Genomic DNA, 27,494 nt, shown 5'->3' on the forward strand with positions numbered 1-27,494 from the left:
ATGCATATCATCGGGCTGTTTGCGACTGCTTCTGAATGACCAAAAGCCATTTTTGAAATCAAACCTGCTGCTACATCGACAAAAAAGTTGACGATTTGATGAGACGGATGGATTTCATTCACAAAAGAATGCGGTCGATATACGCTCTCGTGGGCGAATTACAAAATACGGAAACAGTAAGAGAGTTCACGCTACTCTACTGGATTTCTCTACCGTTTCCAGAAATCTAGTTTTTCCGTCGTCGTATCACCCCTCTCTATTGCTATTCCTTTCTCCTACAACATTTACAAGTTAGCCTACCTGTAATGTACTACTATAACCGCTGTCGACTTCTAATACCGTAGCCACCTCTCCTTCCAATATTACTCGGCCTCCGAGCCCCGCCTGAATAATCCTCATCGTCATCATCGCCCTCGTCATCTCCCCCCACAGATTTCCGCCCTTTTCTGGGGGCCGGCCGTTTTCTCTTGATGTTTGCAGTGTAAGTTGAGAAATCAATCGTATCCTCCCTCAACGCATTCTTGAATTCCTGTACAACATCGATATCAGTAAGAATTTATGCACGGACATGATTGCTAGCATCCACACACACAGAGAGTCTCACAGCTCACCGTACCGTACCTGATATCTTTGAACCAATTCTTGATAAGTTGTTGGCAAATTGGTGCGGGTATCACTGAGGTCGAAAGGAATGTTCTGCCTGGAGAGTACATCTCCCGGTTTAAGGGGTTCGCCCGGAGAAAAAGCCTGGTTCAATGAGGAATTACAAATGATATAAAAAAAATTAACTAGGGGGCAGTTAGATCCAGGCACCTCGCACCTATAATTATCTAGTGATTGCTTACCTGGCACCTTGCATCGTTCAGGCTGTACACAATTTTTAGGTGTCTCTTTAATTTCAAAAGAAGCTGCACCGCAATAGCTGCCAGGCAGTCTGCCTACAGTAGCACGTAAAACAAGAGTATAATCAATGAAAATTAACCAAGCAGCAAAACCCTAATTCTCAGGCTTGTGAAAAATCAATTTAGTACAGGACTACAGGATACCTGGAATTTCTGTACGTCATCTATTGAGAAGCCACCGGAACTGTTGGAGCCCGTAACGTGCATGTTTGCCTCAAACGGGGTAGCTTGATTTGAGACAGACTGATCTGCTGGCTCTTGTTGTATTATACCATTCCACTCCATTGACATATAACTTGTAACTGGTTGAAACACCGGTTCTTGTTGAACCGTCCCATTCAAATCCAATGAAGCCATTCCTCTCGTAAAAGGTTGAGCAGCTGAACCATCTTCAATTATGCCGTTCCCATGAGGTGCACTTCTTTGTAACAAATGCAAAGTCAGAGCTTTCAGTTTTGCTTCGAGCGCCCCAGCCCTCACTTGTACTACTCTATTTATAGAATAGACCAAGTAAAGTGGCTCATCAGGTGTCGTGAAGGGTAGCAAGGCGAGTATCTCTGTGCAGTACCTGTAAAAAGAAATCAACATCCACGTCAGCACCCTCATCCAGAATACATTAAGTCCAAGACTGACACCAATGATTTAAACTCACATTAGGAAAGGGACTACTGAAGGTGTCCAGCTAGTATTATCAAACTTGCGAACAATTGAAGACATAAATTTGTTTCTTGAAGTCCGGTTAGCACGAATAAGCTTGTAGATTCGAGAAACCCCTAGTCTTGCTTGTGTGAGAGAAACATTATCAGATTTTCCCTTCGCATTTCCAGAAGCCTTTGCTTGAATTTTTTTGTTCTCGTGTTCAGAATTAGTACTTATGGACTGTATGAAACTAAAAGACATTTGAAGGCCATCTCCCAGGCGGCTTTCGAAAAATGCTGGGTACCTAAAATGATACTTCGATTAAAAAACCTAAGCAACAATAAAAGATATGGCAAGTCAAAAAGCACATAGAGGAGAATACTTTTCATTCATTTGCATCAGCAAATGATGAGCTAACTTCGAATTGGCCTCCAGTGGATCTGTTTCGAGTGCAATAAGGTATGGAACACATGTAATAGGATGTACAAGCCCTTGGCGCAGCACAACTTCAACAATCTGCAGTTATATTAGGAAAAAGTAAAATAAATTGACATAAAATTGTCTTTCAAATTTTCAAATACATCACATTCTTTCGACCAGATAATTTTCTCAGAAGTTGGTTGTCTACAAGATTCTGATTCTCCATATTCATGACAATCTTAGAAAAAGAAAATAACGTGCACAAAGAGCCAGGAACAGAACATTGAAGCCCTATCTCACCTTAACTGCAGATTGGCGAACTTGTTCATTAAGGTCTAAACATCTCACCAACATATTATCCCAATACAACTGAACTATACCACCACAGATATTAGTATCTCCGGCACCCGCAGCAACAGATACAGCATTGCCGCCTTCCACATTACAATGAATCACATTATCACTAGCTGCATCTGTTCCCATTTTACTTTCAGCATCAAGAAGATAGTCGTACATGTTTTGCAATGCTTGCATCTGGTCAAAAAAATGATTAAGCATACAGACTGCCACTGTAGTAGAAATACGGGACACTGCTATCTTACCCTAAGACGAACGTCAGAGCTAGAAGAGAATGTTGCCTCTACTATCTTCCCAATATCTTTTTCCAACATATATTCGGGCCTAGCTATTAGAACAAAGCCCAATGCCTACAAACGTTACAACACAACATCACTACATTTCATTATAAAACCAGGCGTTTCACATTTCCAGATCAAGCTAGGCTTTAGGAAAAAGTAAATTATAAAGTTCATACCTGTAATGACCGAACCTTTATTACAAAATCATCCACTAGAAGATATTTTTTAAACAAGCTGAGACTGCTAACAACATCAATTGTTCTGTTGGAGTTACTGGGCAAAGAGTTGCCATAACGGATAAGCAATCCGAGACAGAAAAGAGACCGCCCCACTTGCTGAAATTAGCAAAGGTTGCAAATTGTCAAAACTTGAAGCCCAATTACATAAATTTAATGTATGTACATGTGGTATGTTTGTGTACAAACTATCAACCATGACCAGCTCTCTGTTTGAGCTTAGAGCTAAAAGCCAAGATACAAACACAAAACCCCCTATCAGTAATTTCTTGTTACATAAAACCTAACAAGATGCTGCATCAAGAAAGCAATAAAACTATAAGCTTACTCTGCAACCCAATATTACAAAAGTTCTACATGTAACTGCCTGCATGAGTAATCAATACTGCAGCTAGACAATACTGAAAGAGAGCCTTAACTTTAACCATAGTCTCAGTTTTGCTCTTAACTCAGGTCTGAACAGATATATTACGATATTAATTTTTTTTTTTTTATAAAGTAAAAAATTTATTAAGAACAGAAGAATATGTTAATTATTCAATCAGTAAATCCTAATTTGTAGCATATATGACATGAAAAGTTTGCATAAGGTTTCCACTCATAGTTTTACTTGATTGACGGCCATACTTGAGCAGTATCTACAAGTTCACCATTGTGGTTCGTTCTAAATTTCTGTCAAGTAACTATATAAATGCATGGCCATGCGCAAAACTGTAATATCTCATATCAAACTCTTTTAGAAGAATAAATTCACATATCATTTTGCCTATGAGGTGCTTGAAGGATTAGGCATACAAGCATAACTCTCAGGCAAACTTCAAAGTGGGCCACCAATTTGTTGGTAATAAGAGATGTAATATAAAATACAAGGTATCGTTGCCATCCTCTTTGCCATCCCTTAATAGATCAAGGAGGATTTTCAAACTTCAGGGGTAACTGGAAGAAACATTGATCCAAGCACAAACATCGAAAATACACTTTAAGTAATTAAAGACATAATCCATCTGCACATATTTTAATCCACCAACCTGCTTGTTATCTACTGCCTGAGCGTCCAAACGTTTGAAGAACACCTGGATAAGATTCTCCACTATAGCAGCACCTTTTCCTGCCACTTTACTCACAGCACAGAGGCACCTGTAATGAGGACAAAGATATAAAACCTAGAAGGCATCTAAATCATAATAAGAAATGCAACTGTAATATATTAATAAAAGACAATTGTCTGAAAGTGAAAGCCTGAACTTGAACTTACTTTATGCAAGCATGCACAACAGTCAAGAAGGAATGCCGAACAATCATGTTCTTTAAGTCTTGTTCAAGTTCTTCCACAACAGTTTGTGGTAACTTTCTCACCAAAGGCAGAACAGCATCAATTATAAAGATTATACTCTCCACTAACTGTGCAACCACTCGATTATCAGCCTGAACACAGAGCAAACAATCAAAATGCAGGCATGAGTTTTGCTTTACTAGTATCTTTCTGCATTTTCGATCAAAGGGGGAAAAAGAGAGAAATGAATTGTAACAAAGATCGTGAGCAATCAAATTCCCAATACAGAGCATGAACAAGCCCTTGCAGAAAAAAATCCTAAGATCTCTTATTGGTAAGGTCTAGATTCATATCATTTAGAGAGAAACAAGAATGGATCCTAGAAGGCTGCTCTTCAGAACAAGTATAACTATTGATAAAATGCAAAAGTGACACGTGGAATAAAATAACTTTCAAATCCAAAACATAATTCTGAGAGTGCTCTAAAGGTACATTTGAACAAATATAACAAAATGTAGTTTACCTGACTCTTTAGATAAGGCTGAAGAGTGACCACAAACTGTGAAGGGTCAGAAGCCGGTGCACAAAGTGTTGGATCCACAACACAGAATGCATGCAAAGCTAGTACATATGGAAGTGCCTGCCTATCTACCTCCTGGATATTCATTTCCTCTACCTGAAAAGTAAGGGTTTCTAAACATTCAGATTCAAATAATCAACCAAATCGTTTTAGCATGTCAAAATTATTGGGGAAAAGTACCTGCAATATCTTTTCTAGTAAGCACTTGCACATTAACTCACAGCGGTTGCGTACAGATGCAAGTAAGACAGGGTTGATCCCAACAGCTTTAGCCGATTGTGGAAAAAAATCAAGGGCCAAGTTGCGTTTAATGACTGTCACAAGAGGTTGATGACTTGGCATCCTCCTCAACATCTCAACTATCTGTTCAGTTTTTTTAGCCACGTCCAATGGAACAGAGCTACCATCTCCAAAGAAATGAGTTTGTGAACCAGCAGGTTCCTCAAACCAGAACTCATAAAATGTCTTGCAAACAATATCCTGTGGAAGAGGAAAAGAATAAAGACTGGACCTGGTCAAGAACAAAGAACTTTGTATACTTGTGTTTTACGTGTCAATGAACCTAATCCAGCACAATCATTGCTTCAGAATTACCTGTATACTTGATTCATCATCACTAATACGGGAGATGATAGCAATGCAGGCACTTGTGAATTCAGAGAAGTTTGCATTTGAAATGCACATATCTCGTATGATTTTGATGGATCGCTTTCGAACACTAACTCCTGTATCTTTAATTCTCTCAGCAACCTTTTCAAAATACTGAGAGAAAATGGAAAAGATAAGCAACATGTGTTAATAGCACATGAACAAAGGAGTTGGTAGGATGAGAATTCAATTGTGCACACCTGCAAACCAACATCAGGATGAGAAGCAATATGCCTTCCTACAAGTTCCAGTGCTGCTTCTCTTGCAGAAATTGCGGAATCACAAAATCTTCCTTCAACAGCTGATTGAACTCGTTTATCTCCTAATACCTGCGGATCAGCTTCTACAATTATACTGACCTGCTCATCATATTAAGAGATTAAGACATTAAATTCTGTCAATAGTCATAAAACTAAATTTCCATTACGAGGATTAAAAGTTCAAGAATATAACTTTTCACTTACCGCTCGTAAAGCCTTGGCCCTGATTACAGGAGAATTCTCCATTAAGCTTGCCTGAAATCCACTAACATGTCAAAATAGAGATTTATTACATGAAAAATCAGGGAGTGAATAGAAAAGATTCCTAACCAGAAGCAAATGAAGAATCTTATCAAACCCTCTGGAGAAAGAGTTTTTTTGCCCCAATGCTAAAGTAATTTTCTTGACTGAATCCCTTGTCAATAATGAAAAAACAGTCCCAGAATCCCGAACTATTTCTTTTGATTTCAGTCGAGCAAGATAGTACATGAGCTTCTGCTGTGATTTTGAATCATCCTTGTACCACAACAAGAGATAAAACCTGTCCAAACAACAATAACTTCACTACTGGAAACAATGGAACCACAGAGTCAAGAAGGATTGAAGTTAAATTAGTACGTACCAGCGAACAAAGAGATGCCCATCATCAGCTGATGTGGTATCTTGAAGGTAATTCAAAAGCATCTGTTGGACAACCTCAGGTTTTGTAATTGAAAAAGCAACTTCAGTGTTTCTTCCTGAACGACTTCGATCCTTGGTTCCTTCATCTTTGCATTGTGACTTACAATAGGATTGTAAAACAAGAAGTTGCTTCCTGCAGAGGCATATCTGACAGTGCCAACTTCGATTTGGAACTTCATATTCTCTCACTCCCATGCAATCAGCATGAAACATTCTCTGACAACCTTGACATACAAAGACATTTTTTTCAACCCTACCATCTAAACAAACTGAGCATGCATCTCTTGGATATGTCTGATCAACCCCATCGTCACTAACCAACTCCTGAAGTATCCAGATTTTGTCACTACTGCAAAGTACAGAATCACGCTTCAACCTTGCAGCAATTGTGCCGAGAAGGTCAATAGCCATGGTACGTGCAGCTATGTCTTTAGATTTCAGCCCAGCATTCTGGAGTAACAAGACACAAAGAACCTGCAACTAAATCTAATTCAGAATGGCAACTTACTAATACAACCAACGAAATTACAGTCCACACAAGTCACATATATTACCTCCAGAATAGGAGCTGAAGCGGGATATTCCGGTAAATTCAATGTTGTCAAGAGATCAGTAACAAGATTCTCCATCATTACTTTCAACTCTGAAGCTTCCTGAGCCTTCGCACTAGCAAAGCGCTGAAGTACACGAGTCCAAAAGTGACAACATGCCTCTGTTGCTGCCTCATGACCTTTAGTTGGATAATCGGCATTGACAGAAAGTTCTAAGATGGAATTACCACTTGATTCCTGTCTTAATGATTGAGGAAGGTTTGCACTATAGTGAACCAACTGAATCAACAAAGCAGTGATCATCTGAATCTGCCGTTGCTCTTCGTCAGGTAGGTGATAGGCTCTCAAAGCTCGCTTCGAGACTGGCAACTTCCAAAGCAACTGAATTAATTCATCTATCACATATGTGCGATGCTGAGTGTATGAATAGAATATCTGTACAACCAACAATGAAGATGTACAAGTTTCAGAGTAGATAACATCAAAATGCATGTGTTTGAAGATATGTAAAGGTATGAGTAAACAATAGCTGCCAAGAGGAGATGAATAGTGCAGATCTGTACCGCACTGATTAAACCCATTGCCTTCAGTTGCAAGAGCTGGATATTATCCACCATAAATGTTGTAAAGCTTGTTTTCAGTAGTTGTAAGATACAACCATCTGACAACCTTTCTATTAACAACAAATCCTTGAGTAAACCAAGAATGGTGCACATTTTCTGAAGAATATTATTCACAGCAGCAGAGACCCTACCAAGGCAAAGATGTAAGGGAAAGACAGCACCTAAGTTTTTTTTATATAAGGATCTAGTAAAAAACTCTAAAACCAAGAGAAGAATATAGATAAGGATACCTGTTAAATGAGGATTTCTGCACTTTAACAGTCTTGATACTGCGTCTCTTCTTGCTTGCTGAACCAAATTCAGCATCAGGCTCTTCATCTTCCTCCACTGTCAATATATTGGAAAACATTGTTATTCAAATCACACAAGTTGGAACAAACTACTCCAGGAAAGGTGAAATGACCAACCAAGCAAGACAATATACAGCCCACCATTTAGGTAACAACTGAAAGAAAATGATGGAGATGGTTTTGCATGCAGATTAAATAAATGTATGAAGCATTAGGGAACATATGAATGTGGTGGGTTAAGGAAATCCCAACTGCACAAGAAAAACTAACCTTCGAGCGACCCATTTTGACTTGGCCTATGCAAAGCACGATATGATGGATCATAAGCGCACATAACATCCATTATCTGATGCCTGGAAAACTCCAGAATTCTTTCAATGATCTGATATGATGGAACAAAAATAAAAATTACTAGCATTTTCTACGATAGAAAAACAAAAACAAAATACAAGGTACATTTACAAGTATACAATACAAGGGACCTCCACTAAATGTAAACTGAGGAGTTAACATCTGAGCATGTACCTCTTCTTTATATAGTTGTTTTGGCATCTGGTTATGAGCCATTACTGCTAATGCTGCGTGAATGGACTCCAGTGCACATTGTATTGATGAAACCACATCTGAGTTTGACTGACATTACAAAAGATAAGTAAGATATGAACATGATCACAATACTATTTCAATAAAACTCCACATATATAATTCAGTGCATAAATATGAACCGGAACGAATAATTGATATATTAAACTAGCATTGTATTCACTGCCAAAAATGAAAAACTATTTTTCTATCTTTCTTCCTTCCTCTCTTTCCTGATTATTCCCATCACTATTCCTGACCATTTATCATTCCCCCAAACTTTTATCATTGCTCTCTGCAGTTGCTAATGCCATCCAATCAAATTTATACATAACAAACAGTCTCCTCCAAAGGCTCCAGATGCTTGATGCATTATCTTTTTGATAAGAAGATGCTCAATGCCTTATTTTGCTAATAAAACATTTATTTTATTTCAAACCTCACCCCACCCCCCTACGGCGCGGCCCCCAAAACTAAAAAAATTTCATCCCAAACATGGTCATAACTAGGCAAACATAGGGTCAGGATAAAAGTGATTCAGATAGCAAAGACGATTATAAGAAGAAATTCAAAACTTTCAAAATATTGCAAGGTGCTGCAGTAACACCATTCTTTACTAGCTTGAAGATTAAAAACAAGATAAGAAAAAGAGTATGGAAAAATTAAACACTGCACAAAAGCAAGAAGCTAACAATAAAGCCTGAAGAAATGTAATTTAAGAAGCAAACTTGAAATTACCACAACAGACCCGCTAAATGCAAGAAAGAAAGCAGAACAGAAAACAAGCTCACCTGCTCATATTCAATTATAGTCAAGCCTTCAGCCCGATGTATCTGATGATCTAAAATCCTTAACAATCTAACAAAAGTATCTACAGGAACCAAATGTAGAAGCTTCTTTGCTCGAAGAGACATTATTTCATTTGCAAGCACTCTAAGATCAGAAAGAGGCATAGATAACCACTCAGTTTCTTCCCGGTCATCACTGAAAATTTCAGCTCTGCCACAGAAATCCTCCACCAACTCACAAAAGCTTCTGATGGTGGCATCTAAACATGATTTTTGAAGATAGGTCACTCACATGAATATTGAAAAGAAGAATGTATGTTTAAGAGGAAGAGAGAGTTCTAAAGCCCACGAACCTTGAATTTCAGCAGAATCTGGTCCGACTGTTGACGTAACGGTATCACTAGCTTTTTTCTTGGATTTTGGTTTTCTAGAAGATGGTGGAGATATGTCCTGCCATTTCACCATCTAGATTATTAAACAAGGAGGGGGCAAAATTATTAACTGCCAAATAGATGCACACATACATTAGGAGGAATATCATTGAGCTGATTATTGTCAGATACAGAATAGTCCCTTTGAGAAAGCTTTGGTATAGGTACAATAGGCTTGAAGGGCTTCTTGTCAGATATTGTACTACTGACAGGCACTTGCCCCTTAATAGGACCTGCGAAACTTGAACAGTGCAAGAAACAATAAGCACAGAAATATAAATTTATACAAGAACAAACACTTTAAACTACAACTAATTCTTCTAAGGAACTAAGTAGTGTGTGTAATATCTAGAGGCATTTATTTACTGTGCATGTAATATATACAAAGACTAAGAGAGATCTTGGAAATTTGCACTGTATCCTTTCAACAATGAAGTAAAAGTGCATCATCTAAAAAGAAATAAATTTTTTGAGCTTAAATGAAGCTACTCTGTCTAATAAGTGTAAAAAATATCAACTAGCACTCTTTAACTTCTGCAACTTGTGCTGTGAAACCAAAAGAAAATATTTTTATTATTATTTTATCATATCTAATCAATATCTTCACTCGTATGAAAAAATATATGTTTTTCTCATTCCTAGACATATTATATTTAGTTTTATTAATTATTTTCAGTATCTTTATCAATGAATTAATATTATTCTGATCTTCATTAGTATAAAATCTGCATAATCATTAACCAAGTCTATATTATGACCAAAACTTCTTGCACCTGAGAGATGTGATTGCATTACTCAATCATGTTATAACCTATGTAAAGGCTTATTGGTTATATGATGAAAACATGGCTGTTGCAATGTGCAGTTATAGCTGAAACAGCTATACAGAAACCCTACGTAATAAGTAGGAAACCAAAAAAAATCTAAAGAAAAAGTTGAAGCATAAAAGCAGGTAAGGAGAGACGAAATACTTGGTTTACCTGGACTATTGTACTCAAATGCTTCTGGATTGTACTGAAGAACTTCATCGTGAAGTTTTAAAGATTCTCCATAACCATATGGAACTGCCCTAGCATCCTCCCTAAGGTTCCTGTGCATGAAACCATATATGAGCACCGAAATTCAAAACAAATCTAAACAATGTAACTAATAGAAATTTTGTATCAGCACAGTTCCCCTAGTCCGTCGCATTTTTAGTAAAAAATAAGATCCTGGGATACAATTTAATATACGGTACAACGAATCAGGTGGCTGCTCTGTTCCAAATTACTTATTGAAAAGTTGCCTCCGAATTCACATTTCACAACCCCATCGCATTAGTTCAAACACATTGAGCTGCCTGTCAGTTCAGCTAAAAGTTGGGGGGGGGGGGGGGGGGGGGGTGGGTGGTTCGAGGTGCATGGGGTGCTAGAGAGAGGGAGGGAGGGAGCTAATTCCCATCAATAACCATTACATTTTTCTCCAAATTACTTAAAATTTAAACAAACAAAACCAAACCCCATCATAAGAAACGGCAAAATTCAAAATTCACATGCAGCAGAACATGGCAACAATCAAATACGTCAAATTTCAAATTGTAAATTAAAAAAAATAAGCAAAAATCACAATTCAAATGCAACATCGCGCATTTCTAACAATCAAATTTCAAATTTAAACCTGGAAATGAAATTGCTGGCGCAGAACACAGAAAAGTACTTACAAGTACGACACGTCGGTTTCTCGAAGCAGATCAGCAATCCTACTCGCAACAGCTGCGTCAGGGCGGTTCAGCCACGCACTGTTCCGACTCGGCTCGTCGAACAGCCGGAGGTGATCAGATGCCCCGCAGAACACCGGCAGCGACGGCAGAGGCAAGCAAGGCGCGACCTCCGAGTGCACCGTGTTCGAGAGGCTGATACCTCCGTGAGCCGAGCCGAAGCTCGAGCTTGAAGTGGCTGCCGGATAACTCATCGATTGCTCCACCGGTGAGTTCGCAATCGGCGCCGCAAGGGCATGAAGGGAGAATGATGAAGCGGCGGAGTGGCAGGGGTCGTAATTATGCAGAATCAAGGGGGGATTTCGGAGAGAATTAGGGTTTCGGTTGCAGAGAGTGACGAGGACGGAGCCCTAGATTTTGGGAAGGAGAATTTGGAGGAAGCAAATGGCGGGGAAAAGTGCGGTGGAGGAACTAAATTCTGGGGATTTTGGATGTGCGACTGCGAACGGAGTCTTACTGCCGGAGTTACGAAAATGCCCTCGGGGCACTGTACGAACTATCAAAGCTTCCTGCTGACGACTCGTGAGTTAGCTTCGTTGGGAAGGATGGTTTTGGAATTTTATTCGACGGAGGATTTTGCCGGGCGCAGATTTTGGAAAAAGGTCGAGGTCCGAAATTACGGAATTAGTCTTGGGCTGGTGTTGTGAAGGTCAACAGCACAAATAATGTGTGTCGTCCTTTTCGGTCTTTTCCGCTTCCTCGCCGGAATAAGAAGATTGAGAACTTGAACTGTAAATGATTAGTAGATTTTTGTTTGAAGTGGTAACATGGCTGAATTCAGAGAAATTCTTGGGTCCACCCGCCAGCATTCGTCATACCTTAGAAAAAAAAAAAGATATCTTTTTTTGTAAATCGATAACCCGTCGACATCATTAAGGATTATGTTTAATTTTGACGCCAACAAAGATGGTTTGCGCGGACGAACTTAAGAATCTCTTTTAGTTATAGTATGCACAATAATTAAAAATTGTTAGTTCAAACATGTGTAAGTGACTGACTGTATCGTTTTTATTAAGTAAATCCAATTATTTACATGCACTTTAACAAGTGAGGAGAATAAACATTTAATAGGTTTGCTTCAACTATAATTTTAATAAGCAAAAAGTGGTATTCAAGACTAATATACTTTTGTATGCCTCAGTGTATCATAGACTGAAAATTTTCACCGTTAAACTCTTGATTAAAAATTCCATCATCAAGATTTAACACTAAAACTCTTATTTTATCATACTTGAAAGTACAAAATTTTGGAGAAGGTTGACATGGGTCCCAACAAAGATAGTTGATCACTCTTTTGGTTCAAGCCATGGGCTTTATAATCCCGACCGGCGGAAGAGACGACAATGTTTGGCAAGACGCACATGCAACGTTTTACGGTGACATGAGTGGAGGAGAAACCATGCGTAAGTGAAAATCTTTTGTTTGCGCCGATCATGTATGGTTTGTTTTGTTTTCTGTTAACTAAAATTTGATTAGGTTTTAACTTTGTGATTTGTTGAATAGAGGGGGCTTGTGGATATGGTAATCTCCATGAACAAGGCTATGGCCTCTAGACAGCAGCGCTAAGCACGGCCCTCATCAACGATGGGGGTACTTTAGGTGCTTGTTTCCGGCTCGGGTGCATCCATGATCCCCAATGGTGCAACCCTCACGTCAGGGCCATCACAATTACCGTAACCAACATTTGTCCACCAAATTGGGCTCCGGCTCCTGATCACTGGTGCAATCCACCCCAAAAGCACTTCGACCAGTACAGGCTATGCTCGCAAAACTCGCACCGTCAAAAGCCGGTATCAATCCAGTTAAGTACCGGAGAGTCTCGTGCCGGAAGAGTGGAGGGGTTAAGTTCGAGGGGCAACCCCTGGCGGGTTACAGCGACAGCGTTCAATATTGGCGGTGCTAGCGATGTTACGAACGTCAGAATTAAAGGGATAGCACTAAATGGATTCAAACGTCAAGAAACTGGGGGCAAGTTTGGGTGGCGACGGGAAACCAACTTGTAGGGCAAAGCTTGTCAATCATAGTCACTACGAGTGATGGGAAAACAATAGAGTTGGCTGGTGTCGCACCAGCAAATTGGCAGTTTGGTCAAACCTCTGTTGGGAGAACAAATTTCTAGATAAAAAACGCTACTCGTACCATATTTTCCATACCGCATTTGTACCACCTCTCAACGGGGAGATTGTAAGTTTCAATTTTCCCAGATCAAATAGAATGAACACAAAATCAATACACTTCAATACGGAGCAAAGATGAAGGTTCGTAATTTATTCGCAGTAATGAAGAAAACAAGCATGTACAAACTTCAAAATTTCGAATATGCAACACATGAAAGAAAGTGATACCGCTGAAGCAAAGTGTTTACGCTGAACATGACAGCGTTGCGCTGTTTTCTTCCATATGCAGACTCTGCATGTCAACTAAACCGTGGAAGACAAAAGCATCATTGTTGCATCCAATTCGGTCGCTCTTTATTATCTGAATGGCCTTGCAAGTGAAACCTTCACTTCCAATCAAGCATGTCTAATAGCCACAAAACCTCTTCCTTCGAGTTTGCAGCATCCATGAAATCCATTTCAATCCCAAAAACATCAATAACTCCTTCATCTCCGTTGTCCATGAAAAGCAAAGAGATCCATGCCCGGATACCCGAAGTGAAAGGGTAGACCGCTGAGAAGTCTAGGTATTCATTTGCCATGGCTCTAGATGCTGTTCGATCAATGTAGTCAAACATAGAATTATCAATTATACGTGCAACCCTGTTAGAATCCTTGCGCTCCACAAGCACTGAAACACTCACGGTCTGGGTCAGAGGAACCGCAAACCTTGGTTCAACAGGGAGTTTCATCTTGTACTCAGCACCCTCCAGGTGATATCTAAGCATGTCACATACTCCTGGTGGTGGGATTTTGGTACCTTTCTGTAGAACGGGGCCAGGGATCACTTCAGAAAAGAGAAATCGATCTTCAGTCCATATATCAATGAAAAATTCCAAGTCATCAAAGGAAAGTCTTGGTGGAAGAAGAGTTCGACGGTGGTGGCGCTTATAAAAGTTTTGATACAGCTTGCAATAGGTTAGAGTGGGAGGGTTAGGTCGCTTGCAGGTAGAGGGCCATCTCTTGGCGCATAGACGCTTCCAAAAGAAATCATCTCGAGCTATCTGTCTCCACCGCTTGCACACTCCCATACAAGAAGCAAGGTCCACACCCTCCAGTAAAGGGAAAACCGCCTTCAGGATTTCTTCATTCACCATTTTCAACTCACAACCAATTCATGAAAAGAATCTGCCACTGCGGTGGCTATCACTACATTGGAGTACTAAAATCAGCAGAGATGAGGGCAGATAGAAAACCCTGTGGAAAAAAAGGATAAAATCCAAAATTCATAAAATATACACTCATCATTTTTTGTTAAGATTACCACACACTTAGCTTAATGAGAAAAATGCAAAAGATCATATCAAATTCAGTTCAGATATAACGAATGACTAAGTAGTGTCCTTCTAAACAAAATAACATCTGTGTTAGACGAATCACAAGAATTTGTTCCCTATAACAGGTAGCCCCGAGAAGAAGTGAACATCGCATTATGTCTTCAACTCGATAAAAACCTCGCATTGGATTGATCATCGGGATGGACGGTCTAATTCAATAAGTAAATGCACTTTCATAAACCTTAATGCACTTCCAAGTTTCAACCAAATAGCTAATTTTCATGCCGAACAACCACCGAATTCTTCCTAAACTTGAATGCCTAACTACGTGCATTTTACAGATGCAAGTACAAAACACAGGGCGTATTATCAATACAGATGCATACACACACAGATAAAAAGGCGACCCAAGCCAACAAGGCTCCCCGCTTTGCGAGGATCGGAGGAAACATCTATCTAAGCAGCATTATTCTTGTTTTGAAAAAAGACTATTTTCACGACACAATCACAAAGGAGCAACATTTCCGTTGCGCCAATACTCGCCCTCACACAGATAACAAACACATATTTCTATCACTTGATTAGATCAGATTAAGAGTCATATCAACAGAAAATTAAGAAAATGACATACAAAATTTATACTGCAAAAAACCCCCAAATCAAAAATTGATGGGAATCAAAAACCTAGATCACACAGTCGAAGAAAATGGACAAAAAATTGAATTAAAAAAATGGAGGCTTATTTGCATTCGTACCTAATTTGTTGGCGGAATGGGTAAAACCCGGGAATGTTGTTGGAAGCTTTGGAAGCAGATGACGGAGGGAAGTGGGATATTAGACTTCAGGCAGAGTCTGGGGGCAAAGAAAGAAAAGTAAGCAGCAAATTAACATAAAAACAAAAAACAGTACAATCGCAATCAGGGACTTTTGTAAAATTGTTTATTAGTTTGGTGGTCGCCGGTGGGCCAACAAACGAAGAAAATTACTAATTTCAGAATACGGGAGAGTTACGTTACCTGTTATTTTATAGATGTAGACAAATCTTTTTTTAAATGTCTTTCTATTTGTATAATAACATATAACATACGTTTTATTTATTTTCGACATACTGAAAAATCTTTTTTATTGGACAAACGAAATCTTCTGTGATGCTGGAAGCAAGGTGAGAAACTTTGATCGGGTTGCATTATTCAGGTGAATTTGGTAGAATCAATGTGAAATTAAGTGGAACTATAACACATGTGGTTTCGAGTCTGGTAAGTGAGACTTTTTAGCTAACTTCTCTTCCACACTCAACTCTTTTAGAGGATCTTCAAATGAGATGTTAAAATCCTAGATGGAATGCCACTGTACATGTTTGATATCAAAAGTCTTCCAACCGAAATATTATTTGCTAACTGGATTTGAAGGTTTAATGATTTAATGTCAAAATTATTTTTAATTCATTTTAACAGTGGGTCCCTTATTCTACTAACATTTCAACTAATAAAAATTTTGTTTCAATATTTTTTAATAATTACAATCATTTAAAGCTCTATTTAAATAATAAAATAATATTTGACAATTCGGTTGGAGAAGTACAAAATTTGATATAAGGTTTTAGATTACCACATCAATTATTAATTTTAATTTGACATTTTCTTTGGAGATGGTCATTTTGATAAAAACGCTTTTGAATTTTTTAGACTAAATATGTACACATATTTGGAAATGATTGAGTTTTTCTCTTTCAATTTTGATGCCACGTGTATTATAACTAACTTTCTTTTTATACAAAAATTATAAAATATGTCATTTCTATAATTTCTAAATTTTTCACCCCAAAGATTTAGGACATGTGTTTGAAGATAAACAATCCAATGCAAGCATGTATTTGTATTTTTTGACATGCGTTCTGCACTAAATTTACTGTTTCACTTTTGGACGTATTAGCATAAAAAATGTGGAGACATGGAGTGGGTATGTGATTGAAAAAAACTTTTCACATGTGTATAAGCGTGTGTGTAGAGAAATTAGTAAAAAGAATGTGAAAGATGAATGGAGATTTCAATTTTCTCTTAAAAAGAATATTAAAAGTCTTGTATTTTTACGTCAAGTGTCCTACAAATAACGCGATCGAATTGTTTTTACCCAAAATTCGTTCCAACCGACAAAACAAATATTATTATTTGGTTTGAGGAGTTTATTATATTTGACAGGTTCAGGGCATTTCGTGGAGAACACGGGTCCAATTTTGTCTTGAGACTCCATGTCCAAAGCTTTTATATCGGCTTAGTAAAAGCTTTGGACATATAAAAAAACCTTCGCGGACTTGTGGACTTGCTGCGCTTTAAAAAAAATTACTTCTGTTATGCCGTGAGAATAAGCTCATTTTTGCTGCTTCATATTTTCAGTTATTTTTTCACTCAAAACTATGAAAATAAGCTGCTTTTAAGTGTTTACCAAACACCTTTTTGAGCTCAGTTTTTTTTTTTTATACCCACTTTTTATAAAAGCATCTCAGTACCAAACCAGTACTAATCCAGGTCCAATCTTTGCCGTTGGTTTCATCCAATGTCCAATAAAAGACAAAATCCCCAATAGAAATATTTTTTTAACAACCTATATTATCTACACGAGGGAGGAGGGGTTGGGCTTAGCTTCACAATTGGCTAGTAATAATATGGTTCAAATTCGCCTTTAACGAGAATATAACCTAAGACTTCTCACTTACAAGTAAAGAGAAATATCACAATACCGCAGTACTAAGTGGCAATATTTCTGATTTTTGATTGCTCTGCAGTATGAACTTTGTATTTAGGGTTGTGCGCGGGATAATTTCACCACCACCGCTAGGGTAGGAGATGATTTAAGGACGGAAATGATGTCGTATTTGGTAGAGCCACTAGAATTGAGGTCGAGATGGTTAAGTCAATTCAGTAGGATACTATATCATCGTTTTGTACTTAAGTTCAAATTATTCTCTCTATAAATTAGAGCGTTCAAATTTTATACGGTATAACATAACAATAAACCACACTTGTCGGTTATGGATTAGGTGCCAACAATGATTAATTTTAGTTGAGCATATACATATAAGGAGTGTATAAATGGAAAAAATTAGAGAGGAGAGGAAAAAGGAGAAGGCAATGAAGCATAGTAGGGCAAGCTTGGTTGAGACTAGACAAAACAAGTGGGGTTGCAGCCAAAAGAGCGTCGAGTGACTGAGCCATGTTCGATCATGGCAGCCACTGCGGACCCGAAAACAAGGGGAACGAAGTGAACAACTTAAACCCTAGCTAGCTTCGCATGATACTGCATCTCTCTCTCTCCCCCCCTTCGCAGTTGCTGCTGCAGCTTACTAGCTCATGAGCAGTAGTACTCACTCAGCTCTCCTCTCCTCTCCTTTCTAACAGAGAAAGTGCAGGTGATCATAAACTAGAAGAAAAAAGATGTTACATCACATCTTGATATAATTTGCTTTGTATCTGAAACAATTAATTTTTATTGCATTTCATCATCAGCATAATCATCCTGTCCCTCACACAAGTACATATATACAGTGCTTTTTGCACACTTTTTTTTACTTCATACGCATCTTTGTTAATTTTTGTCTATTGATCTTTTCAATTCATTAGATCCGACTACCAAAAATTGAGAGAGTATGTGAGAGGTGAAAATGAGTGTGTGGAGCACAACCCTATAAATATGTTCATTCTTTTCTAGCGATATTCAAAGTGAGAAATTCTAAGAGGGCTCTCTCAATTGAACGTCAATTCTCGTATCAATGTTCTAAAATATTGTGTCAAACACATGAGGATGCAGAGAGTCTATGAAAAGTCTCACTTTTAAGAGAGTCTCCTTAGCATTTCTCTTTCAAAGTATGTCTGAATTCTAGATTTATCATTCATGTGATTAATTTAGACATATAAATAGTTAGAACATGATGATCATCAAGTTTAAAAGACCAAAACAAAGTTAACTTTTTACTCTCTCAAGTTTTTTTTTTCTTTAATTAACCCACAACAACCAAAAAGAAAACAAACTGTTAGCGTGGAAGAGTGTGTGAAAGATTGTTCAACTTTTTACATGTAACGAGGAGTTTATGCTTATTTATTTATAAAAAATAAATAAATAAAAATTGTGTTCAAACATCAAACAATGATTATCAACAACAACAATAACAAACTAAAATCAGACACATGAATACTTCTACCTCCTGATCCATTTGGGTTCTTAAACTTATCTGAGGCCTGCCACTGATTTTTCAACAAAATTGTTTTGATCCTCTTCACAAGCTAGATAATCTCCTATCACTAGGCTCATCTCATTAAGTTGAGTTTGCTGTATAAATTATAGATTGCCATTGTACTCTATTTTGCGGTAGTGATTCATAAAAATTTGCTAACTTTCCACATTTTTCATAGGGCAAAGATACATACATACATACATACATATTGTTTACATATAGTGGCTAAACCTCATTTCATTGTTTTGAACTTGTAGTACACATCAATTGTTTTCACATGAAATGGATAAAGTTAAATATTTGTTGGAAGTTTGCAGTGGGTCGCTCAACAAATGTCCACCTATGAGAAAACAAGATCTTCTGTTTAGCATATTAAATTCAACAGAATGATACTTTTATTATCTTTAAATAATTGACAAGGTATATTATATGAATGACGTCGCTGCTCACACACATGTCATACGTGCCCGATTGATCAACTGGCTTCTAAATCAAACCAAGTCTAAACAAGCATGTGCATAACAAGAACCAATTAGTAAACCCATTAATTAGTTATATGATAAGGGCAAAGTAAACTCTAAGGGCACATCGCACGAAAAGAAAATCCGATTTTGGTAGGACTTGATCTGGATCGTAGTTTAGTTTCGAATCAGTTCACTTTTACGAGTATCATGATAACTAATTTTTCAATTTGTATGGTTTTTGGATCGGTCGTGATTTCATTGTAATTTTATTATTATATTTTCAAAAAGAAAAAAAAGGAGAAGGTGAGCATTAGCGCAACATAAATATTGTTTTTTTTTGTGACAAAAAAATTACGGGTTCAAGTCGTGAAAATAATATTTTTGCAAAACGAGAATAAAGCTGTACACGATATACATTTCTTTCCTGACTATCGCAAATTATGAAACCTTATTGGCTTAAGGTCGTTTTTTAAAAAGGAGAGAGAGAGAGAGAGAGAGAGAGAGAGAGAGAGGAGAAAAGGTGCATTTGCTGCCGGTTGATCAGTTCCATGCAGGGAATGTGCAAAACATGCTGTACATTTCATGCTGCCTCACTGTCTCTCATTTGTCACATGCCCTTACCCCTCTCCCAAACAACACTCTAAAACTCCCTCTTCTGCATGTGCTTCCCATGTGCTCTCTCTCTCTCTCTCTCTCTCTCTCTCTCTCTCTCTCTATTAGTCTCTCAGTCACAGCCTTCAGATGAGGGCTTTGCTGGCCCATATCCCCTCACATGCATCCTTTAGCAAAACCTCACTCCCACTCCCAATACAACTACCCTAGCTAGCTCACTCTCCAACCTTTATTTGTACCCCAAATGTCCATTTTGCCCCTTACTTAGTCTCACCATCTAAACAACCCAAAGACAAGCTTTGTTTTATATTAATGTGATGAAGAAAGAATAAGAAAAGGTTAATTTGTATCTTGATATACCTTCTAGATCACTCCCCATACGACAATTTCGATAACTTATTCCATTGGACCTTGGCATAGGATCATATTTGTCCTTGTGTAGGGTGGTGCTATTTACACACCCTTTTTTATCTTCCATACATTTCTCTTAATTTTTGACAGTCGAGTCGAGAGTTGAAGAAGATCACAGGTAGAAATTAACAAATACTGTGTGAGAGGTAAAAATGAGTGTGTAGATTGCACCACCCAATGGTGTATTCTAATTGGTGCATTGAACAAGTACTATTTGATCAAATCTTAATGAATTGGTTTGTTTCGAACTTTTGGATTGAATTTTTACTTACAATGAACAAAATCATTATGTATAGCTTATACGCGTATTAACTACTGATTAGTAATCATATGTCTATGAATGAGTGTGAAATTTTGCACCAATTGACCATTGTTGGGTCTAAAGGACAACAAGTGGAAAATTCCATCTACCTATGCAGTTAAATTTGGATCCTTTCAAAACTTTAGTGTCTGGAGTCTAAGGACCAGAAAATTCGAGTCCTTAGTTTGTGTGGACGAAAAATCGAAGTCCTTAATTTGTGTGAAGTAGGTCAGCATAATGAGTTAATGGAAGACGGTCAGATTCAAGTTCAATGGTTCAAATTGCATGATTCTTGGACTCCAAAAGTAAAATCAGAAATGGATCTATGTCCATGGATGTTGATGTTTATCACTCTCAATCACTAAAATCAAATAACCTAATATGAGGGTAATTTGGGAATAACGGTGTCTAACGGTCCCGCCCCTCACATGTGCCGTTACAGATGGGCAGGCTTTCTGCCTTGTGGCTCGCAAGTTGTGCCGCGTTCCCGCTTTCTTCTTTTAATTGAGATGCCAACCCGTTGTCAATGAAATTACGAAACAACCCCTTCTCTGCCCACAAACATCTCCCTATTTTCCTTTCACTCTCGCTCCTATTTTTTTTTTTTTTTCAATTATAGCCCAATATAGAGAATCAAAATAAGGTAGACTGTATGGCTCACACTGTTCAATGATAACAATCAAGTTTTATTCTGCTAAATCGTACAATACAGGACTTATTTTTATGTGAGTAAATCAGACAATGCACTTGATTTATCTGTTGGGCACAATAATTTCTCGTGTGTTTAAAATATTTTAGCACAACAATATACCCATTTCTTTTGCACTTGAGTGCCGGTTTATTGTTCAACACAACAACTTCTCGTGTGTTAGGCTAGTGAGCCGGATAATGTATCCATTTTCAAGTTCAAATTCACAAGCACGGATCACTTAAAAGTAGTTTAAAACATCGTCAAAATCGTAAGGATCATAACAACATGGCTAAAGGACAAAGGAAAAACCAGAAATGGCATTTTCGTAGTAACCAACAAGCCTCGTGTCTATTTCTCAACCCTCCATTACTTAAACCTCGTAAGGCCTCGTCTTCCTCCTCACATTCTCTCTGCGACTCTGTTTTTCCTTCACACAAAAACACAATGAGCTCTGCTCCTGCAAATTACCTCAAAGCCACCCTGGCCGGAAGAAGAAGAAGAAGAAACACCTCGAGAAGAAGACTTATGTCGCGCCGGTGTCGAGCTCCGGTTAGAAGCTTCAACAGCGGCGACCGCAAACGGCGTTGTTCGAAGGCGGTCTCGGCCAAGCTGGAGACGCTGAAGAGCCTCGTTAATCCGACCCACGTCGGAAAATCGCTAAAAGCCGACGAATTGTTCCAGGAAACGGCGGATTACATCGTTCTGCTGCGGACCCAGGTCGTGATTTTGCAGAGACTCGTCGAGTTTTATGGATCTAGTGAGAAGGAAAATGTTGCTGCTGTATCATAGTAGTTCAATATCTTTTAATTTGTCAATGCAAAAAAAGAAAAGGAAAAAATATGGGTTTTTTTGGGTTTTTCTCCTTTTATTTTTCTCTTAATTTTTGTTTGGAAGTTTAGATGCTGCATGCTTTGTTTGGTTGAAGATCATCCACCAAATGAGGCTCAACTTAATTAATTAATAGCTAATTTTTTTGCCAGATCTTTTGTAGCAAAATATGCTACTTTGTTATAGCAGTGTGATGTGTGTTAGGCTAGTTAACAACGAGTTCGCATGTTAGATCTCTCTTTTTTGTTGATCAGAGTAGTTTAAAATATCGATCCGTTAAAAAAACATCTTAGCTTAAGCAATTTATATCTTGACTAAGACTGAAAGTTTTATACTTTTCCCTCTTTTATCATCATTTTCCTGCTGCTTGAAATTGGTTAAATTTGAGTAATTAATCATATTTTATTCCTGTGTTTTTGTTTTTGTGTCTGAATTAAAATGCATAAACAAAAACTGCAGGAATTCTTTGGCACCCAAGAGCTAGACATCCCTTCTGGCTCTCTCCATATGTCTCTCTTGCAGGCACACTCTGCACACACATCATTTTCTAAGCACACAGACATGCATTGTAGAGAAAAGAAGAAGATATATATATATATATATATTACATTATATGTATGATGAATCTATATATACACATATAAATCCAGGGCATGCATGAGTGAAAGGCATGGCATTTTCACAGAGAAGCCTGGAAACCATATGTCAGAATTAACTGTGAAAAGAGAGCATGGGGTGGTGGGTGGTGGTGGTGACAGTCATTGCAGAGGTACTATGCAAGAAATTAAAGGAATGGGGATGGATGGATGTATATAGTAAATTGAATGTGATAGATAGTGAAATTCACATAATATCTCCATGAAATTGACAGCAGAGCCCCTTGTGGCATGCAGTGTTTTGTGATGATAGGGACATGTTTTTATTTCTCAGCACAGTCAAGAATCCCATGTGCAAAAGCCAAATTTGAGGGGTCTTTGCCTGGAAAAAAAAATCTCAAAGTGTGACGGTCACACTAACATGAGAGATGTTGTTGGTCCAAATGTTATAATATAGATGGACGATTATGTTGATATTTCGTATAATATCACTGATTCATCCTCTCATTTTTCTCAACAATTTTTAGGTATAAGAAGAGATTTGAATTTTGGAATAAATGGTGGAACACACTACTTTAGTCAACCACTGTACCCCACAAATACTAGGATATAATATTATTAGACATATACATTGATATAACATGAGTAGATTGATCCCCGGCAATAATGTATGACATTCACACTGAAGAAATTCATCTTTGCTAGTTTAGATGTCTCGTGTGTTCTATAATTTCCTTGGTTTGGCAATAGCATCACCAATCCACCACGTGGTATTACTAATAATGTGATATGGTTGGGTGGTAAAGTTGACATTCTTGGACTTGGGAGTATAAATTTGCTAAATAAATAGATGTGATATAACATGAGTGGATCCGTAACACGACTGATGACAATGATGTCATGTTTGCCAGTTTGGATGTGTCATGTGCTATGTAATTAAATATGTATGTTACTTAACGTCCGTTCTGCTATGTGTAATTATAAGTGTGTTAAGCTTGTAAAAGGAAACCATGTGCAAAAGCAAGAGCAGAGGTCCACAGCAACTCAGCATGCTGTGCTGGTTTTACTGGTTTAGGGGAAAAAATGAGCAACATATATTGGTGAATCTAATTTCGGTTGCTTTTCAATAAATTTTGTAACATGGAGTTCAGAGCTCGAATTAATAACTTGTTCATTTCTCCTTTTCGGGAGCAATTAATTGCCCAAATTTTAATAGTTTTTGCATTAATTCTTATAGCTTCTTAACCTTCCATACTCTTATTGGAATAGCGAGGGAGTGAATGCATATGCTAGCGTTTCTACGTGCATGTGGATGATTATCATTTCTCAATACATTGTGAGGTTCGCTTGCAATAACAATTAACAGTCGTGTCGTTGAAAAGTGTACATACTCTACTAAAGCTAGCTCTAGCTACTAACTAGGGTTTTAGTTTTTAAGAATTAAGAAAGTGAGAATGGCTAGTTTGATATTTTATCTTCCAAAAGTGCGCAGAATGATTTTTTTTTTAAATTCCATGTTCTTTCCTTTACTTAAAACAAGAAGAAGGATACTTCCATGACCTTTCATTTGAAAAAAGGGCTCCGTACCTCCACAACCATGACTAGATACAAACATATCTGTGTCACATCTTCATCAGCTAGCATTTGTCCATACTTTTGAAGCTGGGAGAAAATATTGCCTCTCTTTTTCGAATAGCTCCAATAAAGTATGTTTTTTTTTTGCAGGTTCGCATATGGGGTTGTCCTCCAGTTGGATATACCCGCGTTGGCCGTCACTGTAGTTGAATGAACACGGACAAACTCTTACCATTTTAAAATGCCAAGTACAAATGTTTATCAATCAGGTAAGATCCGAACTCTTTAATTTGATTCCTATTTCATCTAATCGGCTCCGCTAATCCGACCTATAAACCATAATTCCATGATATAATTGTATATTTTCGATGTTGGACAAACAGTTATATATTCAATCATCTCAAATACAAAAATATATATATATATATATATATATTCTAATCAAAGTACGCTAGGCGCTAGTCCGGCAGTGGGCAAACGCCTAGCCCCTAAATATTTCTTCTTGTTTCAAAGCCTCTGGTATAGTCATGATGGTGGTCTCTCTTCCACCACTTGCCCAAACCATTGGGTGGTCCTCGGAGGTCTTCACATGCGCTTCTTCGGATTTCCGGTGATCCGGGCCATCATAAATGGATCCACCCCTGGTGACCACGGTTTACGGATATAATTAAGATATGCATACATTTCTAAATTTGTATCACTGTATCAACTGAAGCATTAGTATTATATTAATTCGTAAAAACAGATGATTAGCACATTTTCTTGTTTGCTTCTTCCACTTGCATGCCCTGTGATTTCATCCATTCAATAAATTTCTTGAAGATCTTGTTAGATTGGCCGCCTTCTTCGACATTGGCTATGGCCAATTCCTTCAGTTTCAAAGCTCTTTCGTTGAAATCTTTGTCTCCGAGCAGTTGTTCCAACTTGTTCTTGATTTCTTCTTTTGTGATGATGCCAGTTTCATTCTTTTCGAATTTCAATCCCACCTTCCAAACGTCGCAAATGTAGCTCTCATTAGTGAACTGGTCTGCAAAGTATGGCCAGCACAAGAAAGGAACCCCATTGCTTAGGCCTTCTAGGGTAGAGTTCCAACCGCAATGGCTTAGAAAGCAAGCAATCGAAGGATGAGCCAGAACCTTCTGTTGAGGTGCCCAACCCACCATCCGACTGCGAGAGGCTACTCGCTCTTGATATCCTTCCGGGTAGGGATCACTTGTCGTGTCAGTGATATCTTGCCTCACGACCCAGAGAAATGGCCTCGCGGATAATTCGAGAGCCAGGGCCAATTCTTTAAATTGGGTTGGATTAAAAACTGTGAAGCTGCCAAACGCAACATAGATCACTGAGTTGGGTGGCTGTTGATCCAGCCACTCTAAGCAAGTTGAGTCTTGTGGCCAGAAGTGGCCTGCTGAATTCCCAAGCCGTCTGCTCGCCAAGAGCGGGCCTATCGGTAGAATGTCGGGTGCAAAGGTGAATGTTGCTGGCTCAAGATCATAAGCAGAGTTGCAAAGAAGCCAGTCCGCCACTTGCACAGCCTTGTTGCTTTTTAAGATTGATTGAAACAAGATTTTCTGAGTGGTTTTATTACCAAGACATGCCCACATAAAGTCTTCAGTTTTCATGGTGGGCATGTTTGGTGCCAACTGAATCACCTGGTTTTTCAATATGGTTCCTGCCATGAGTGAATGAAATGAATGATCATGGAAAGATGACCATAAAAACAGAACTTAAGAGTTGCATTTCCTATTACTAATCATGAGGGTTTCAACTGTCAAGAGGATTAGTCACAAATCGAGGCTTCGATAGATGTGAGACTCAACACATGCCACACAACCCGAAGTTTCACTACAGTTACCAAAAATTTAGATCAAGTTCAAATAGTCACTAGCGAGGACCAAGTCTACATCCATATATGGTAGACCCGTTAGAAACTGCTTATGGCATCGTTAAAAGCGTTTTCTAACAACTAAAAGCGCTTCTGATTACATTTGGATAAAAAATAATACTTTTGAGTCATATAATCTCTTTATGGACTTCAAAATCTTATCTATCAAACGAGTGAGCTTGAACAAACTTAATTTGAACTAGTTGGACTAAAATATTTGCATAACACGATTGAATAACAAGTTAGTGATAAAGGATCTCACATTTCTCACTTACCATCATTGTCAATTATTCCTTCATCAATTAACTTGGGGATGCTAAACTTCAAGGCCAAGACTGCAGCTGATGCCGGCCAAAAGGCGAGCACCTTGGTTTTCATCTTCACCGCAATTTCCAGAGCCCACCCGACAGTCTGATCAGCAATGACACAAGTGATTTTATCGCCTTCCCCTCGGTTATTAATCTTCTCTATCAGCTCCTCTAACTTCCCTGGCATGACTTGTCGCGCTGCTTCTGATAACTTTCCTAGGTCATTCCTGTCCTGCCCCGGTTCTAAGCCATCCGGTATTGAAACTAGATCGATGCAATCCCTCCTTATATGACTTTGGTCATCCCCCAAGTAGTTCGTGACGCGGTTGTGATTGAAGTCTGTGTTGACAAACGTGACCTTGAAACCATGATTCACTAAGCATTGTGACAACTCCATCATGGGAATTACATGGCCTTGTGCAGGAGCAGGAATAACTAAAATATGTGGGCTGCTCATTGGTGTTTCTTATTTTTTTCGACTTTCAGAGTGCTCTAATCTTAACCATATCGATTGACCAAAACTGGGAGGAGATCTGGGGCATCTGTTGAGGAGCCACTGCTTGTTGCTTTTGGTGTTTTGGTCTTGTTTGAATATTCACTGCTTTGATTTATTATGTTGTTGTTTTGTTTGATTTCAGTTTCATCACTTTGTTCTTGATATGTGTGTGTATATATATTTATATGTATGTATATACGACAAACTTCATAACCTTATCCACTGCATTTGGAGAGGGATCCATATGGAAAATATATCCACAAAAATACCAACTTGTTATCAACAAATATCAACGGAATCCCGCTGTGCCAAATAATTGATATTTGTTTCTTGTTTTTATTTAATTCATGGAACAAAGTGTTTCGCAG

At 38.2% G+C, this 27,494-nt stretch overlaps 3 protein-coding genes across 4 annotated transcripts; all 3 read right to left on the minus strand.

Moving 5' to 3' along the window:
- Positions 1–94: 94 nt before the first annotated feature.
- LOC103955684 (sister chromatid cohesion protein SCC2) lies at positions 95–11,988 on the minus strand. The gene is made up of 28 exons (XM_009367585.3): positions 11,242–11,988; positions 10,523–10,632; positions 9,636–9,775; positions 9,465–9,561; positions 9,115–9,371; positions 8,267–8,374; positions 8,012–8,123; positions 7,682–7,778; positions 7,392–7,578; positions 6,832–7,263; positions 6,219–6,751; positions 5,927–6,137; positions 5,801–5,851; positions 5,537–5,695; positions 5,283–5,450; positions 4,869–5,168; positions 4,632–4,784; positions 4,091–4,260; positions 3,864–3,972; positions 2,776–2,934; positions 2,564–2,668; positions 2,262–2,495; positions 1,924–2,057; positions 1,555–1,845; positions 1,047–1,470; positions 846–938; positions 622–747; positions 95–529 (listed from the first exon to the last, which is right to left on the minus strand). The coding sequence occupies exons 1-28, from the start codon at positions 11,490–11,492 to the stop codon at positions 314–316; spliced, it is 5,427 nt and encodes a 1,808-aa protein (XP_009365860.2). The 5' UTR covers positions 11,493–11,988; the 3' UTR covers positions 95–313.
- A 1,550-nt stretch (positions 11,989–13,538) lies between these two features.
- On the minus strand, positions 13,539–15,641 carry LOC103955766 (F-box protein At5g39250). 2 transcript variants are annotated; one of them, XM_009367672.3, is made up of 2 exons: positions 15,487–15,641; positions 13,539–14,651 (listed from the first exon to the last, which is right to left on the minus strand). In XM_009367672.3, exon 2 carries the CDS (start codon positions 14,549–14,551, stop codon positions 13,802–13,804), a length of 750 nt encoding a protein of 249 aa, XP_009365947.2. In that variant the 5' UTR covers positions 14,552–14,651; positions 15,487–15,641; the 3' UTR covers positions 13,539–13,801. The 2 variants fall into 2 exon arrangements, with proteins under 2 accessions (XP_009365947.2, XP_048433950.1); XM_048577993.1 differs by having other exon boundaries at positions 13,539–14,603; positions 15,487–15,628.
- Positions 15,642–24,769: 9,128 nt separating this feature from the next.
- Positions 24,770–27,288, minus strand: LOC103955686 (UDP-glycosyltransferase 83A1-like). Its single transcript, XM_009367587.2, has 2 exons — positions 26,598–27,288; positions 24,770–26,109 (listed from the first exon to the last, which is right to left on the minus strand). The coding sequence occupies exons 1-2, from the start codon at positions 27,085–27,087 to the stop codon at positions 25,187–25,189; spliced, it is 1,413 nt and encodes a 470-aa protein (XP_009365862.2). The 5' UTR covers positions 27,088–27,288; the 3' UTR covers positions 24,770–25,186.
- Positions 27,289–27,494: the final 206 nt, after the last annotated feature.

The sequence above is a fragment of a genome, unplaced genomic scaffold (genome assembly GCF_019419815.1).
Source record: "Pyrus x bretschneideri cultivar Hongxiangsu unplaced genomic scaffold, Pyrus_bretschneideri_v1 Contig12, whole genome shotgun sequence".
Classification (NCBI taxonomy): Eukaryota; Viridiplantae; Streptophyta; class Magnoliopsida; order Rosales; family Rosaceae; genus Pyrus; species Pyrus x bretschneideri.